Source organism: Vitis riparia, chromosome 18 (assembly GCF_004353265.1).
Source record: "Vitis riparia cultivar Riparia Gloire de Montpellier isolate 1030 chromosome 18, EGFV_Vit.rip_1.0, whole genome shotgun sequence".
Taxonomy (NCBI): Eukaryota; Viridiplantae; Streptophyta; class Magnoliopsida; order Vitales; family Vitaceae; genus Vitis; species Vitis riparia.
In genome coordinates, this window is record NC_048448.1 from 8,441,110 (window position 1) to 8,459,193 (window position 18,084).

Consider the following 18,084-nt stretch of genomic DNA (forward strand, 5'->3'; position numbering starts at 1 on the left):
GCATTCCCCAGAACTGCCATTTCGACTGCAGCAGCAGCCATAGCCATTTTTACTTCTCCACCGCTGACAGACACACCACAACCACCTTCTTTACTACACGGCCGGAAATGCTGGCTGCCCACTTACATGTCTACTACTGTTACGTTGCCATTCCCTTGAGGCCTCCATGAGAGCTCGACTCGTAAGATCAAATTCTGATCTTTTCAACAAATCTGAAAGTCGATTCTCAGGATTCTATTAACGTAAATTGGATTCTGATGCTGAATTGAGTCCCAAGTGGACAGCTTAGATGGAGAAAATCATGAAACAGTGCTGGAAAGAAAAACAAAAAATGTTAGTCCAAATTCGTCTACATGTGGCTGGGTTCATGTGATCATCTGGGGGAGTCCTAACGGGCTGAAAGCGAAAATAGCGACACTTTGACTGTTTTAAATGAGGAAGAAACTCCCCATATCTAACCAGCAAAAAGGTTAGGTTTGGCCTGAGTCCACTGCTGCCATCTTTCATCCATGCATAATTCATGCCTAAACCTTTATTCTTCATCAATTCATTGTTTGCGTCTCTCCTAGACCTTATTGTTATTTTATTCCTGTAATGGACGAAGTGAAAAGAAAAAAAGAGACAAAATCAAAAGAGTACAAAGGAAAAAGAAATTTCACTGCTGCTGCGAACTTGTACAGAGTTACAATTTGTTTCAACACAATCAACATTTATGCTTACAAACAGTAAAATCACTGAAATGGATTCCTATAAAAGAATCTCCCTTTGTTGTAATAGAAATGCTACTGAATTCAATTCTTTCAACAAAATCAGTATTTGTGCTTACACACAAAAACACTACATCAAATTAGCCACAAAATGAAATCAAAAGAGAAAAATTATATAAAGAGAAGCTTTAATACACATTACTGTGACCTGATGGAAGAATTTCTTCCATTGAGGCAATTGCTATCAAAGAAAATGTATATATATCAAAACAGCAGAGATCACCATCTCAGGGCAGATCTCCTTTCATGTATCACCCTTTACACCCTTTTATCCGCAGCATTTTTTCCAATGAGTACTCCATCGGCAGCACCAAACCTACTTTACAAGATGCTCCGAATGTTGTGACTACAGCTAAGAATTCCAGACTACAAACCTATTTACCCAAATTCAACTTGTTGAAGACAGCAATTAAAAGCAGAGATCCCCAACAGCAACTTTACAGCACACTGCATCCACGAGAGAGAATATTATGAGGTTCATTGATACATAGGAAGTTCTTTGAGGCTGAAAAACTTGGCCTTGCCTGCAGCAAGGTCATTTGATCATCTAGAAAGTGCATAAGCTTTCAGAACAATTATTTTACATTAGTTACGTGCATCTATGTTTCAATTGACTATTTCATCAAAATGACTCTTCTTTTCCCACAGAGAAAACATGACAACACTCAAGCCTGGAATCTCTCATACCATATTTCACTCAAACCAAGCCATGAGCAGTGGTTAACAAACTGATCTTGAGTCCATAGCTGGCAGCTCTTACTCTCAAAATATGTCCCATTTAAGTATCATTTCTCTTAAAAATAGGGGTGCAGTTTTTATCATTCTCCTGATCTATTAAGCATTGCATGCATCACCTTAGTATATCTTTCACCAAAAACACATTGTCCTTTATGAATTCATAGTTGTAGATAATATTCATATCGTTGTTCATTGACAGAACCCCCAAATATGTAAAACTCAATAGTAATTGCAAAGGTAAATTCGGCCAATTCAGTGAAAGATTACCTGCACTTATTTTATGCTCTTCCCCGTGCCATGTGTTGGAGCCACATGTAGAAGTCAAAGATTAATATCCTGGAAATACAAGTTGGTGACCTGGTGCATCCCATTGCATCTGTCAGAACCCGTGGATGGAGCCTTTGCCCTCATGATTGTTTCATCACTGTGCCTAATCCATTCCGAGAGTCTCTATGGTTTCTGCCACTTCCATTTGAACTGTAATAGCCACTGTTGACGACTCCTTTTCCATTTCCATAGCTTCCCAGCTTGTCTGTCAGAACCTGTGTACGGGGCCTTGCCCTCATGATTGTTTCATCACTGTGCCTAATCCATTCTGAGAGTCTCCATGGTTTCTGCCACTTCCATTTGAACTGTAATAGCCACTGGTGATGACTCCTTTTCCATCTCCACAGCTTCCCAGCTTGTCCTACTACAGCTAGTTTCTTCATTGACAATGGTCCAACTGGTACCATCTGCACTCATAGAGAATCCCACCTTATAAAGCCTTACACAGGAGGGTATAATTCAACAGAAAGAAGGCAACAAGAAGGAAATTAACCTTTCGTGTCTGATCTATAAAAGCTGCCCGCTCCCTGACCAAGCCATTAGCAATTCCAGCTGTATATTTAAGCTGTTTCTGTGCTGGGACAGACATTGGGGACAAGGGACCGCTCATTTCATCAGCAAAGTGTTTCAATGAGCTCTGCGACTTCTCCTGAACATTGCCAGCCTGAAAGGTGGAAATAAAAACTAAATACTGAGAAATTCAGGTTTACATCTAGATTAGGCAAACAAGTGAAAACATCCATAATGGTTCTGCAAGCCTGTCAAAAGGACCTCAAAACTCATTATGAAGATATCATTTTCCAATAATTTAGAGACTGGGGGCAAACTCAGAACACAGAAGGTTGCCTTGCACAGAGTCAGACAACAGACCTCATCAAAAATATTTTTTCCATTACTTGGATTTCACATGAATTTCTGTACACCTGCCTTGTAATATTTTTAACCTCCAATTGCATTCTCAAATGTGTTCCAATATTTGCTTGTATACTACTACACAAAAATAAAACTCAGACACAAAAGACATGATCTTACAGAAGCTTGTGTAGCCAGTGCAATGGCAACAGCTTGCTCTCTCAATTTTAGCTCCTTCTCAACTTCCTTTCTTCGTAATTCACTCTGTCGTAGTAGACCTACAAGTTCTTTCAGTTGGTCTTTCATTTCTTTGATTTCTAATTCCTTCTCCCATAACTGGCACCTGTCCAACACACCAACAGACACTTCAAAGTTTCAACCAGGCATAACAAATATTACCAACTGCGGTAGCTAAAAAGAAGAATATTCATACTGCCCCTAAAAATTAATCATTTTGAAAATAGAAAAAATAATTGCAAAAGATGATAATTTGACAGGATCAACTAAGCTGGCCAGACGCCACCCAGTCTAAAGAATCTGTGCTTTTAGCATGTCTGGGAGGAAAGATATCTGACTGGCTATACAGAAAGCCTGAGGATTTATAGTAGGTGGATATTGGATATCAAGAAACTAAAGGTCTTTATCACAAAATAAGAGGGTCTTAGACATGTTAGAATATCAAACCAAGAGAAATATGCCCCTTCCTTTTATCTGGTCCTTCTCTACCGAAATCATGAAGACAGGGTACTGTTTCAGTTGTTAAACAGCATCACCTCCAGAATAGGGGCAAGATAGGTCCCAGATTGGGCTCTCTTAAAACTTGGAGTTTGTCCCTGTTTTTTCTTTTTAAAGTGGAATTTTTATTGCTACTAAGAAATGGCTTGTGCAAACAGGCTTCATTAGTTTACACTTCTTTCTCTTACTTTCTCCATATAATAACTCAACCTTTTTCTTATTTGCATTTTAATCTCTTTATCAAATTGCATTATCAGAGGAGGTTCAGCGGAATACCTTGTGTCTGCAACAGAATTGAACATATATTGAAGCAAGCTTTTAGCATCTCCCATTGATCGCAACTGATTCCAACGTCCACGGCTAGTGAAAGCACGCTCCCTTTCTTCTGCCTCTGAAAGTTGTGAAGCCATTGCCACAAGTGAATTTGAGGAAATGCTGAGCATGTTCTCAAGAGAAGATATTCTTGCCATCCTTGCATTTGGTGACATGGAGGACACTCTGAACAAGCATGAAAAAAAGGTTAAGCCCAACTCTGTTCTAGATGTGGCATATTGTGATCTATCATTAAACAAGAGAAAGGGAAAAAAATGGAATAAATAAAATAAACATTTTTATATATTCTATACCTAGAAAGTCCATTCTTTCCTCGTGGAGGACTAAGCCCCTTCAAAGCAAACTCATCCACTTGTTTCAGCACTGCTAACTCTTCTGCCAGTGCAGCTCGTCTGTAGAGGGCAGCATAATTAACAAAACTATACCATGATAGTTTGACCAGCAGTTAAATAAGAAAACACATTGCAAAATACGCACACTTGGCTTTGCTTCTCATATTCAAAACGAACTTCATGCACATTCACCATGACTTCTAGCTCATGATCAAGCCAGCGTTGTAGAGATTTCTCATTGCTCTAAACATGAAACTTTAGTTAAAATCAATTGAAATAAAAAGAGGTAGTACTATTACTATGGACATACCATGAAACAAGGAATATAGATTATTACCTGCCCATTTGTTCCATTTCCATTGGTAATACCTGAAAGATGACGTACCATTAGAAAACTGGAATGCACAAGGAAAGGGCCCATGATGCAAAAAACCCATGTTTTCTATAAGGAGGAGACTGCCTTTTATACAACACATTGAGAAGTACAAATAGTCCTACATCAGCTTACATGAAGGAGTATTTTTCCTTTCTGAAGCTTTATTTATTAAAATGAGGGTGTACTTCTTGGTTAAGAGTCCAAATCACCAGCCTATAAAAGACATAAAATTCAAAGAAAAAACATACCTGAGTTTTCACGTGCTGAAGACTTGCGAGCTTCTAGCAACTCTTTTAGCCTTTTGGTGGCCATAGCAGCTTCCTCTGTCTTTCGCTGAAGAACCTGCAAAACAGAAGATTATTCCAACAAAAAGCTGCAATTATTTCTGATATTTGAAACCTCCATATTGTATTGACGGTGCTTGTGATGTTTGTTTATTTTATAATAAAGTTGGAGGCATCATTAATAATGCTTCTGATTTTGATTTTATGGTTCATGAGCATAATATTCATTTTTAAGAGATTTTGGAATTAACTCAATAAAAATAGATTTCCCTTCTTCAAATAACCAAAGTGGTTACTTACATTCCTCTCCTTAAATTGTAGGCATCAACTCCAAAAGAAAAGAGGCATCCCATATTGATGGGGGAAAGCCTTTTAAAGTTTATTCAAGGAAGAAAGGGAAGACCTAAGTAAACTTTAAGTAGGATTAATATTAATTAGAATTGAATAGGGATTGGTATTTGTTGGAGTCTAATTAGGATTAGCTAGTTGAGTTATAATATAATTAGAATTTGAGTCATGATAGGTTATTAGAGTCCTAGTAGAATAGGTTATTAGAGTCCTAGTAGACTTTGGATTTCTTAGAGAAGCCTATAAATAGGATAATCAATGTAAATCAAAGGAATGAATTTTGATGAATAATATTATACTTTCTTTCATTGCAAGGTTGCAATCCTCAATGGTGAGACTCCATTGATTTTCTTCTAGGTGAGACTCCTAGAAGGCCTTAGTGAGACTCTAAGGTTTTCCATCTCTTCTTCATTGTTTCTTCTTTTTCTCTATTTCTTATCTTATAATTTTCTCTACCATAAAGTTTATTCCTTGTTCCTCTCCTTACACCCTAAAAATAAAACCCTAGCCCACCTACCCTTGAGTGTAGGCAACCATCCTAGGGTTGTCCTACATCACATATTTAAGTGGGGCAATTTTTTTTTCTAACTCTTGGTGAACATTTCAGTTTGGATAGAAGCAGCAGGAAGCATCAAATAATTTACCCAAACAAAGATGCTCTGTGGAGGAACAGAAATAGATATGTTCCAATCTCTGAGACACAAAATCCCTGAACAAGAATCTAGCAGATAGAACTATAGACGATCCATATAAACAGATCCTCAAGAAAGTGGCACAACTAAAATGAAATCTGAATATTTTATAAAGAAAGAGCATAGGAAAACCCGGATTCAGCATAGTTTCAGAGGCTTATAACAGTCAAAATTTGTTTCCTGCTAAAGATGGTGTTAGTTCTTCTTTAAAATGTCCTTGATGAGCCGGAAGAATAAATAAATAAATACACAAGCAACAAAGAACTTCTTACCATTTTTTGACGCTGATTTAGGGTCTGCAGTTTATGCCTTTCGTACTCATTCCGCCTCCCCTCCTTCCGTAACTGTTTTTGCAAATGCATAATCAACACATGGAAGTATAATACGAATGCTATCCAATTAAAGCGCACAAGTAAATAAAATTTGAAGCATACTTGATGGAAACTTGTACCTCTATAAGAGAAAAAATAATATTCAAAAGAAGTTAACAGTATGAGGAAAAGTAACTTGATATTATCTCACACATGCATCAAACAATGACTTCTCTTATCCCACAAACCTTTTGTTGAGCAGTGTTATACACAAGCTTTTGCTCTAAATGATTACTAGTTGATGCTCCTCTCCATAATTTAAAACATAATGGCTATCACTTTCCTATTGATTTGTGAAATAATAAGTGAAGCATTGTTCTTTTCCCATCAACAATTTTACCTTAGAGCCATATCTGGAAAAGCTTCACCATGAATAAATTGAAGTATCAAAAAGCAAAAAATTCCATCATAACTTATGAAAATTATAAATTAGGAGAAAAGACATGGACATGTATTAACATATAAAATACAAGAGGGGAAGAGTAAAGAACTTCCGTCTAAATGAGACCTGACTGGAGAGGGGTTGGGATGGAGATGGGAAAGTTTTAAATTCAATTTTGCATCTAAGAACAACTTTATTCCTCTAAGAATTAGATTTAAATGGAGAGAAATTTCTTTTCTTTCAAAAATCCCATTTTATAACAAAATGGATTTGAGTGGTTTTTGAGTCATTAAACACTTAAATCCCTTTGCCTTTTGTTAGAATGTGTAGCTTGTGAGAGTTGTGTGCCAGAGGATTTCTGGTGCAACATCTAACCTGAATTAATCTGAATGATGCATTAGTGACAAAATGCATTCATGGTCTTGGAAATAAGAGATGTATGAAGATATCAATAGTTCATGGATTCAGGTGGGATGCAACATTCACAGGTCAACATTTCTTGTACTCTATTATCTAATAGCTTCCAGATGCTTGGTTTCATAGTCCTGTTTTAGATTTTGCAATATAAAACTATCGTGTCTTGTACTAATCCATTTTCAAAAGTTGATTTCCTGATTTCATATTGATTAATTAAATCTGGGACACATTTATGCTCTTGAATAAACTGATTAATATTTAGGTAATTTAATTCCAAAATTAATTTGGAATTAACAAAACTGTTGAAAATTTAAAATAAACCTAATCACCTTCCCTCTAGGATGGTTCATACTGTTGAGGTTATTTTAGAACCCATATAGATTACAATTCTTCATGGAAAATTGTTAGTTACAAACTTTTATTTTTTTCACTAGTACCATACACCAATTGAAAGGAGACTTAATTTATTACTTTGTAAATATTTGACCCTGCAGGCCCTACTAGCATGTTTACAAATTGACAGACTTAACGATCCTTATCCTGGCCCATCGCAAGCAAGCAGCATGGTACCAGTTTTTCACTTCTTTAAAAGCAACATTAATAGAGAGTGGCATAGACCCAATACCACCCCTCAAAGTGACAATCATGAGTAAATTTAAAAATTATAATAATAATAACTAATAGAATAAGATTGCAGGAGATTAATCTTAAAAAGTTTAACATTTACATCAAGAAAAGAGGAAAGGCAAGTACCTGCAGCAGTTCCTTCTCTCGAGAGGCCTTCCACTGTCGAAACTGTTCAGCCTCTTGTTTTATCTTTTGTTGCAATTGAACCTATAACATTAGAAAAAAATTAGTGACACATATATGAAGAATATAAAATAAAGAGAAGATCAAAATGGGATTCAACCTTTTGTGCCTTGATAAATTGTATTTCATCTTGCAAGCGCTTTGCTGCTTCATCACTTTTTTGTTTTTCCTTCAAAAGTTGAACCTGGCTCTCTTGCTTCTTCTTAAGATCCAGTATCTAATGTGTATAAATCGAAGAAAAGTTTTCACAATTTAAGAAGGTTATGGATCCCTTTCTAAATTCCAAAACAAATATCATTATATCATTTTGAAAAAAAATGAATATGTATATATAAATGAGAGTCACCTGTGCCTCAAGTGTTTTTAATTTCTGGGCATGAATATCTTGCAATTTTTGTGCTTGCCCATCAGAATTAGCAGCACGGTTTTCAACTTCAGCCAACAGACGATCTCTCTCTTGCTGCAGTAATAAAAATGGTGAACAAGTGGAATTCAGTTTTTACAAGGCAGAAACTCCAGAAGTTCAAAAACTCCTATTTACCTGCACAGTTCTTTTCTCCTCCTCTAGTTCCACTATTTTCTTTCCAAAGTGCTGCTTAAGTGCTACTGTGTCAAGCCCTCCAAAAAGTTTCATCTCCGTCTGCACATAAATAACAAAGTAAAGACATGCCTGGGAAAGAAGGTATGTGAATTCTGTTTTAACAATTGTGCAGATGCATATATTCAACATTGCTAAAAAAAATATTAAAAAGAAACAAATAAAAAAAAAATCAATGACAAAGAATTTCCCAGATGTAGCTGCCTGTAGAATTGTCAATGTTAAAGCCGCACAGGAAGCTTACTTCATAAATACCATAAATGTAAATGGAAGATTCACAAACTCAGATCTATATTTTAGCTTATTTGACAACTCATTTTTCTATGATCCCTCCTGTCAAGATATTGAAATGACAAAACACCAAAAACATCAATCCTTTTCTCATAAGTCTTTCATCATAACCAATAAAAGTATATTAACTCTATGAGATTCAGATCAATTCTGATATAAATACCATTTCACATTTTTGCCAACTAAGAACTCGGTAATTTCTGTATCACCTTGTATTTTTTATGATTGTAGAACAAGCATGTTTGAGAAATTACAATAAGAACCCAAATGCAAAACACAATTGGTCTCTAAACAATTTCTGCAAATAGTTCCTATGGAAATGTATCACAATTAATATGGTAGAAGGACACACTCAAAAAATTTGAAGTCCATACCTCCTTTTGCTCTAAACGTTTGTTTAGCTCATTCAACTCTTTGTCCATTGTATTTTGCAGCAGTGTATGTTCCCATTCTTTTGCTGCTTCTTCATCCATTTCCCTGGAATCCCCTGCTAAAATTTGCAGTACAACCTCAATGAAATGGACTCAACTAATAAAGCAAACCTGAATTCATATTTAGCAAGAAAGAGAAAAAAAGAGGGGGGAAGGGATTATTGGGGGAGCCTCTGCTAAGAGAAAGTAAAAACTAGTAGAACAAAGACAAAATTCAGCCTTCATGTTCCAGAAGGCCACAACCAAAATGAGCTGATGTCATTGATTAAAAAAAAATATTTCCAACCAAGTCCTAAACTGGAAAAAGAGTCATACCCATTATGGTTTCACCCATTTGATAATCAGATGAATCCACACTAGACAAGCCCCTTTTAAGCCCATCACTTTTCACTGAACAGGTGTGAACATCCTGAAAGAGGAATTTTCAGATTCAGAGCAACAGATAATCCCACTCTTATGATAACACTTTAAACTGAACGAGTCCCTAGTCCCAATTTCTTGGCATTGGCTATGTCATAATAAAAACAAAAGCAATATTTCATGAAGTGAGATAAGACGAAAAAGAAAATTATAAGTCATTTTCAAATCTTACAAATGTAAGGAGAAACAGTAAAAATGTTTCAAGATAAAAAAGAAAGAACCTATAGAAAAGTATGACATAAAAAAATTAGTTCGAGTGCAAAGAAGAAACCAAGGAAAAGAATAGAAGTCGTTTTCTAACCTCAAAAACTAGATCATTTTCCAACCTTACAAATGAGAAGCAAAAAAGAAAAAACATAAAATAAAAAATAAAACTGAATCTGTAGATGAGCATCTAATGTTTACTTGGGCATCTGTTTCACATTGTTCTGTAACATGGCATCTACTGCGGTATTGATGAAGTTCCCGACAGAGGTCCTCATTGGTTGCTTCAAGCCAAGCAATCCTTTCCTTGAGAACCTATATAATTGAACTTCAATATAAATTGTCTCCACTAAAGAAAAAGAAAAATGATTTAAGAGTGAACAAGCACTTATTCTAAGAATCAACAGGAAATGGAAACATTTGAGCAAAGAATCAAAATACCTGTGTTTCATCAGATGAAGCACCTCCTCCACGTGCACACAGTTCTGCCTGCAAATACTCTAGTTGTTGGCGCATCTTTAACATCTCATTGGATATTGGATCTCTGTTGACCTGTTTAACATCAACAATAGAAGTAGAAAGCTGCATTAATGGCACCTCCAAGAAAGCGAGGAATCTTTATCTTCATGTGTCAAAATGGAAAAGAAAGAAAAATTGAGGCTTATTCTAAAAAACTTACGACGGGCTTATTTTGGATATTGCGAGCACGATTTGCATACTTTAGGGTGTTCAGAGTTTCTTCAGCATTTATATCAGCAGGACTAATGCAGGCTACAAAAGGAAGAAATTTGGAAATATAAGAAAAATATGAAAAAGTTTTGCTGCCACAGATTGCAAAAGTAGCATAGAGATAGCATTTCTAATCCTGAAAGAGTGAAAATTATTAGAAAAAACAAGAAACGCAAAACACAACATACAAATAATATCCCACAGTTATTTTGCTATGATTCCTCATAAAAGTTAATTTACAATCAGATAACTGCCTACCAATATTTTCAGTCAAGCATTTTTAAGGACAGAGAAACAACAGCGCTAAGAAATGCCAGAATGCAAAAGCTTAAATATTCAGATTAGATGGTTTTTGCCCAATGCCAAATATGTGCTAAGAGTAAATGATGGTTCTTTTGCCTCTTCTATTAAGTAAAAAATGAGATGAAACTGTCTGAGAGATACTTTTTAATAGAAAAATAGTGTGCATGAAGGAAAAAGGCCCAAAGGATTATCAGTTTAGCATCTTGGGGATTTGAAGAAATAAAGGGTCTATTTGGGAACGTTTTTAAAAACAATATAGTTTTAAAGAATTGTACTTAACAATAATTCTCAATTATTTTTCAGGAACAAAATTCTGTTTGAGAACTCAAATATGAAAAGCAACTCCCTCCACTTGTTCTCTGTGAAGGTACTATGTACTTAAGTACAACATAAAAGTTCACAAAGTATTCACCATATTTTCAATTATTAATTAGAACACACTAGAAAAAAAAAATCTCAAATTTGCTCTAAAAATAATTTGTTTTCATATTAAATTCACAAAAACCATTTTCTATCAAAAGTTTGTCAAACGTGTTTTCTGAGTTAGAAACTATTTTCTTTTTTCTAAACAAGGTCAAAGTAGCTATAGAATGAGGTATACTACTTATCCAGAGGGAAAAGGAGAGAAAACAAGGTATGCTACTTTATACTAAAGCATGATCATGCCGGTCAATAAACCATATCCTGGGTTTTTTGTGCCTTGAAGTCCTTCGAGGGATTGTGAACCACATAATGTGTATTATTACATTTTCTTTCTGCCTTAAAGCCTATAGAAATCTGTTTGATCAGGTGTACCTGCCCTATTCAGAGGGGGCCTCATTAGATCTGTGTGATTGACTCCCTCCTCTTGTTTTCTCTTTCTTTGTTTTCACCAGTATATGTTTATTTCTCATAACATGTTATTGGGAGTATAAATCTATAGTACAATAGGTTTGACACACATTGCTTCCATGCTAGGCCTGTGTAGAGGTGTACTAATGCAAAATGAAGCTTGGGGGACTTCTATGCAAGACCCATGGTGCTGTTTCATGGCATCTACTTAAGCAGCATATTATGCTGCCTACAAGAATTCTTCATATTATAAATAATAAAATTTACCTATCATGACAGTTCTGCTGTTACCACCAAGTGAATCCTGCCAAAATGCATGAACATAGATTTAAAAATATTAAAAATATATATGAAATGTAAAAATATTAAAATACATATACAAAAGGAAAAAAAGGGTGGTGATGGGGGAGGGGGGAATACGAAAGCTTCATTGGCACTTAAGACACTTCATAATAAATGAAATGACACCACCCTCATTACAGCTAGTCATTGGTTGATACCAAAGTCAAATATTAAATCATAATCAAACTTCAAAAACTACATAAAGGACACACTGAGCTATAAAACCTGGGAACTGTGAAATATGTTATACAGTCAGGAGCATATTTAAACATTTATTCTATTGGTAATTCACCTTACAATCCTAATATTTACTGACCTTATTAAAATGGAAACTTTATGGTATTTCACCTACATGAAAAAAATTAGAAAAAAAAAAATAGCAGGGAGGCTATCGAATTGATACGCAACTATTTCAGTAAAAAAAATTGTCAAATTGAGCATCTGAATGACTATAAATGCACTGTTTGTCTTTGCTTTCTTAAGTTTATATACTTTTTATATGAAAAGAAGTTTTAGGGATTTTGTTGCAAGAAAACTCAGTCACACATTAACTTGGCATAAGCATAAAAAAGAAACTCAACCTAAGCATTTCAAAGAATGTCATTTTTTGAAATAAAAAATGTCATTATTTTACAGCAAGGATAAAAATAAACCAAAAATGAGAAACAGAGAGAAAGAGAGATCAGGCCTTATGGTAGACCCAAAAATCTTTTTCTGTGCCTGTATGTGAGAAAGGAGTAGGCCTATTCTTGGTGTAAACAGAAAGAAATTTTTTGTTATTGAAAGTACATAATCTCAATTAATCACTGCAAACAATGGTTGAAGTCAGAATTATGGGTCATTAAGTGACAAGCCAAAACCATTGAAATTTCATCTAGCTGCGGTAACAATAAACAACCAGTCAACCATAAGTAAGTCAAACCTGCAAAAGCCGAGTAAGTTTACTGTCCCGATAAGGAACATGAACGCCTTCTTTCCTTTTTTTCTCATCACCAAGTGCACTAATGACGTTGCCAAGTGCAAGAAGGCCCTTGTTAATGTGGACCCCTGTTTAAAAGAAAGTGCATCCATATGATCAAATTGCGGCCAAAATGTAGTCAGATGCAACAAGAAAAGGATAGTTCAATCTACCTTCCTTAAATCGTAGACCATCTGAACCCGTTCTTTTAGCTCGTTCTGATCCAGCAAGGTCTACTAAATGCAACTTGGCACATAGATATTCTTCACTCATACTCTCACTAAGACCACTATCACTAGGAAAAGCAGGATTGAGCTTATTCATTTGCTCTAATGTGATGGTGAAGATGGCATGCGAGCGACTGTACATTCACATAAACAAGAGATGCGATTGTCATTAAATCCATAAACAACCGCAGATTTAACAGTAAGTATTTGTTTAAATGCAAAATCTCTGAAACCAGGCCTTTCCTTAAAATGGAAACTGGGCCCCACTAGTTAATCCATGCCACATAAATATTAAAGAAAAAAATTCAAAATTTTAGAAAAGAATATTGTAACTTCTAGTATAGTAAGTAAAAATAAACAAAATAAGTTTGCTTTGGATAAGGCTGTGTTGACTTGGCCAGAGAATTATATATAATGAATTATATTTAGATATAATTCATTATATATTTAGATAGTTTATAATATTTTACGTATTGCAAAAGCTTGGAGCATCTTTCAGTGGTTTTACAAACAAAACCACTGGGTCAATTGAGTTTCTTAAACATTCATTAATTCATGAAACTAGCTCAGATTTTTAAACAATAATTTGTTAACAAAATTAGCCTCGAGTACACTTATTTTCATCTCCATAATCGGCTCATGGTAATAGTGGTATCATTCATAGTAAAACTCTCATCTGTCAATTAGTTTATAACACTAGGCTTTCCTTGGTACACCAAGAGTGAGAAAGATTACTAAATATTTTCTAATCTCAAGATTCACGAATTGGATTGAAATTTTGAAAAGACAGACTTTTTCTTCAAATGCCTAGAAAAAGAAAATAATGCCATCACACAACATTTATTTTTCTTTAATCTAGGAAAATAATGTCATCATGCATCACCTATGTTAATAATAATATTAGATGTGAGGTTAACCTTGATTGATTGTTCATATTTGTACTTCCTGTTGCCCTGCTCAGTGATCCTTGTTCTAGGCAAGCTGCCATTTCTTTTAATGTACGGACACCAATTTCAGTAGACCCTGCCAATGTAATAACACCATTTGATGTCTCACGAATTTGTATCGGTGGTTTCCCAGGGACAGGTACTTTTCCTGTGTGCCCATTTGCAGTCTCTGATTTGTTCACAGAACTGGGATCCAGCAAGTCTCGTACTTCTTCTTTTAAAATCTTCACATGCCAATCTTATTGTCAAATGCTTGTTATAGTAGGAATGGAAGAAAGTAAAGGATATCAAACAAATAGCAGAAACTCAATTAGTAACAAATTAACTTTCCAAGCTATGAAAGTAAAACACATATCATAGGTAGGAAAATATGAATCAGCAAAACTAAGCTTGGAAGTTACATTCAGATACGAGGATATAAACATTAAGGTATAAGTTTCACTGGTTAATATTTTTTCAACTTTAGTTTGAGAACTTACAATAAGAATGATATATAAGAGGCAAAAGATTATATATCAAAAAACCTCAAGACCTGACAGATTGAAAAATAACAGCTTGATGAGGAACAAATATATAGACCTAAGTTCAACAATGTAAAAACCATGCTACCATGGACACTTTTGATTTTACTAGACTACATAGAAGCAAAACAAGGAATAAAAACTGAAAAATATATTCTGTGCCAAATAGTCCAGTAACATGTCAGTTTTGCTACCATTAATGTGGATGTCGCATCATAACCCTTGCTGTAATATACCAGCCCAATCATTTACTCACAAAGAAGTATGGCATAGACTTGCTAACTATAGATAACTTGTATTGGTGTTGAAACAATCCTTAAAGGAAAAAAATAATAGGTTCGATAAATAAATTAAGTACACCACATTGTATAACTCTCCAAATGTCAAAAGGAATTTAAAAGATTAAGAGAAGAAACAACAAAATGAACCTCAATGAAGGACACATGCAATTGGAACTCAGTTTGATGCTTCAAAGTTTCAATCTTGTTGAACAAAGCATTCATCACTTGAGGGATTAGTCCCGTTTGAGAACTGTCTTTGAAGCCAGTGCCCATGGTGTAAGTTTTCCCAGATCCTGTCTGCAACACCTCGAAATGTCAACAATGACAATTTCCAAAGGAATATGATATTGCAATGCATAAGTAACTGATTATTTCAAATTGAGCAGTTTCCCATGGAGAGAAGGGTTTACCTGACCATAAGCAAGGACGGTAGCATTATATCCTTGGAATAGACCATCAACAAGTGGAGCAACACATTCCTCAAACATGGCAGATGAAGAAGAACCAGTGCTCCCGTAGACATGATCAAACGTAAAGGAATGTGTTCCAATTTGTACCTGCACCATAGCCAGAAACGACCTCCATGAAACCCAACAATTAGTTTCATGCTCTGTGAACCAAATAAAACAACTTGAAGTTGGTGGAAAATTAAACTAGGTAGTCATCATGCACTCACAAAGGTAAGGGCATTCAAAAAGCTTGTATTATTGGTACTTTTGTTTCAACTTACTATCATCACCAAATACATATCTGAATTGTCAAGCCAAAGAAAGAAATATTTTTTCTGCAAACCCAGTTGAACAAATATTATAACTGTATGATGCTGTAGGATGAGATTCATAAACTTTATTATTATTAATAAATTATTTATAATTAATAAAAACATGTTCTGTAACTTCTCTTTTGGACAAGAAATTACACTTCATACACACTTCATTAATAGGTATGGATTAAGCTTTAGGAATAAGGGCAAAAAGAAAGAAACAAACAAATGAACCTCTATGTTGCACACAGCACTTCACACGAAGGAAGTGAATAATACAAGAAAGTATTAATCCAGGACGAGAATGCATGTTGGAAAAGCCTACTGAGATTATTAACTAGCATATAATAAAATACTTAAATGTCTGAATTTGGGGAAATATTCATTCCTTAAGTTGCTCGAACAAGATTCAGAACTGTACTAAATTTTGGCCACAACAGTAACAGATTTAAAATGAGTTGGGGTAACCAAATTCAATGCAATTCTAAAACTATATATAATTGGTAATAGTAAACCTTAGTTACTTCTGCTGGGAGAATTGATCAGTAATTACAAGTCTATATACTACTTCTGATTATTATTGCAATGCCAACTCAGTTGCATACAAAATGTAACAAAACAAGTGTGATACAACAGAGCTACTTCTTAGTTTCATACTTTTCCTTGCCTGGTTTTTCTTTTTTCCTTTCAATAATGAACTTGCAGCAGCCTATAAATGGTACTAGAATAAGAAAGAGTCAATTTCTTGCAAAGGTAAATGAGTTGAATAAAAATATTTTATAACAAGAAAAACAATTATTATGTATGGACCTAGAAAATGAAGAAAGTACTTCACCGACAGAAGAAAAAAAATGCAGAAATATAAATAGGAACAAGAAAAATAAGACAAAATGACAGATGTGGCACTAATATTGTCTAATTTGACTGCTATGCAGAGGATGAGACACCATAGATACACATTGCTGTGCATGATTCCCAAAAGGGCAGGAGCTTTGGCCAGGTCTGAGAACATGCATAGAAACTGATACCACATACTAACAGAAAAACCATCATTGCATATCGGATCCAAATTGAGAATTATTAACCGAAGAAGACAACACAGCCAATAAAACAACCTGGCCACAGTCCAGATGCCACCAAGAAACCACATGAGTTCCTTTCTTTTATTTAAGGACCCCATTTACAATATGTTCGAACAGAAAACATGACCAGTCAAATATAACTCCATGGAAAAATCTGCAAAAGCATGTTCATGGACCTATCTGATTCTTCAAGTCTTTTCCCAGAGAAAAAAGAGATGAATACAATGTTGGAAAGGACTCCTAAAACTGGAACTTAAAAAGCAATCAACTCCCCATATGAGCAAAAGCACCATTCATAAAGGTGAACCCAACACCATCGGATTCATGTATTTTCCTAACCCAATTGTGGATATATCAAGCACTAATAATTTAATTATACTCCAGATTCAGATCACAAGAGCACCACTATATTGAGTCAAACATGAAAAAGACTACAAGAATTTTTAGGAAAACCAGTAATCCTCAATCCCCACTCGGCATCGCGAGATCTAGATCAGCTGTGCCAAAGAAATGAGCTGAGTCATCCATTGATCATCCCTCACATTCACTCCTATACTAAAGTTTTTCACATTCTGAAACTGAGTGTACCTGAGGCTTTCCAGGAATGACAGTGACACAGTCTTTACACCCTTGAAGCCTCTCATCACCGATTAGTGGTCGGATGTGAACCGCAACCTTAACGCAGCAATCCTCTCCAGGTTCCATAGCAAGCAGACAAATAAAAAGATTGAAGAGAGAAAGAGAGAGAAATTCTTGACCAAATTTTCCTAGAAAATCTTTCTCGTTGTGTGAGAATTCCAGAGAATTCAGGACAAGAAAGTGATGCAGCAACAGAAGAAGGAAGAGAGATAGAGAGCAGAGAATGTGGATAGAGAAAGGGAGGGTAGTTGGGGGAATAGCGGCGCTGGGGGCATTAGAAGAAGAAAGGAAGGGTAACTGCAAGGACAACAACCACTATCATTTTCCCTTGCTATTCACTGCACAACCAGCGCATATCACCACTGCCACACACTTGTGCCTCTGCTCCCACCCCTCCCAAAACCAAGAAAAAAAAAAAACTTTCACCTCACTCCTTCCCAAAATACCCTCCGCATTCCACAACGGCTCTCTCACCGCCACCCTCCCCTCTCGGCGTCATTTACAATCCTACCCCCGCCCTCTCCCCGGAATAATATAAGGTAGAAAACAGCACATAAACCACGGAGCACGTGACTCCGGAGTCGTATACGGTATACGATCACGGATTAGTTTTCGGCACGAGGGAGGTTTTCTTCAATTCAGGCTTTTTTTCTTCGAATTATGGGACGCCAATTAATTTCTCTAAACAACCCACACCCACTCGATAGCGTGTCGTTTAATGTGAATAAAATAAAATGTAGAGGGTTCCAAATG

At 35.5% G+C, this 18,084-nt stretch overlaps 1 protein-coding gene across 4 annotated transcripts; it reads right to left on the reverse strand.

The window, feature by feature from the left end:
- Window positions 1–636: 636 nt before the first annotated feature.
- Window positions 637–17,699, reverse strand: LOC117907987 (kinesin-like protein KIN-4A). Of its 4 annotated transcripts, none has more exons than XM_034821691.1 (26): window positions 17,281–17,699; window positions 15,258–15,404; window positions 14,995–15,144; window positions 14,016–14,269; window positions 13,045–13,232; window positions 12,836–12,960; window positions 11,839–11,875; window positions 10,388–10,479; window positions 10,150–10,260; window positions 9,910–10,023; window positions 9,400–9,493; window positions 9,028–9,140; window positions 8,306–8,404; window positions 8,111–8,224; window positions 7,865–7,981; window positions 7,708–7,788; window positions 6,057–6,128; window positions 4,709–4,802; window positions 4,422–4,453; window positions 4,230–4,327; window positions 4,046–4,144; window positions 3,696–3,917; window positions 2,865–3,027; window positions 2,326–2,496; window positions 1,773–2,239; window positions 637–1,214 (listed from the first exon to the last, which is right to left on the reverse strand). In XM_034821691.1, the coding sequence occupies exons 1-25, from the start codon at window positions 17,395–17,397 to the stop codon at window positions 1,913–1,915; spliced, it is 3,231 nt and encodes a 1,076-aa protein (XP_034677582.1). In that variant the 5' UTR covers window positions 17,398–17,699; the 3' UTR covers window positions 637–1,214; window positions 1,773–1,912. The 4 variants fall into 4 exon arrangements, with proteins under 4 accessions (XP_034677582.1, XP_034677580.1, XP_034677583.1 ...); XM_034821689.1 differs by having other exon boundaries at window positions 9,028–9,143; XM_034821692.1 differs by having other exon boundaries at window positions 9,028–9,143; window positions 15,258–15,426.
- Window positions 17,700–18,084: the final 385 nt, after the last annotated feature.

Coding starts and splice junctions, on each gene's coding strand:
- LOC117907987 (XM_034821689.1), bottom strand. CDS start 17,397: ATGGAACCTGGAGAGGATTGCTGCGTTAAGGTTGCGGTTCACATCCGA. Junction 14,270..14,994: donor TGCATGTGTCCTTCATTGAG/GTTCATTTTGTT, acceptor TGGCATGTGAAG/ATTTTAAAAGAAGAAGTACG. Junction 7,982..8,110: donor TAAAAACACTTGAGGCACAG/GTGACTCTCATT, acceptor TATACACATTAG/ATACTGGATCTTAAGAAGAA.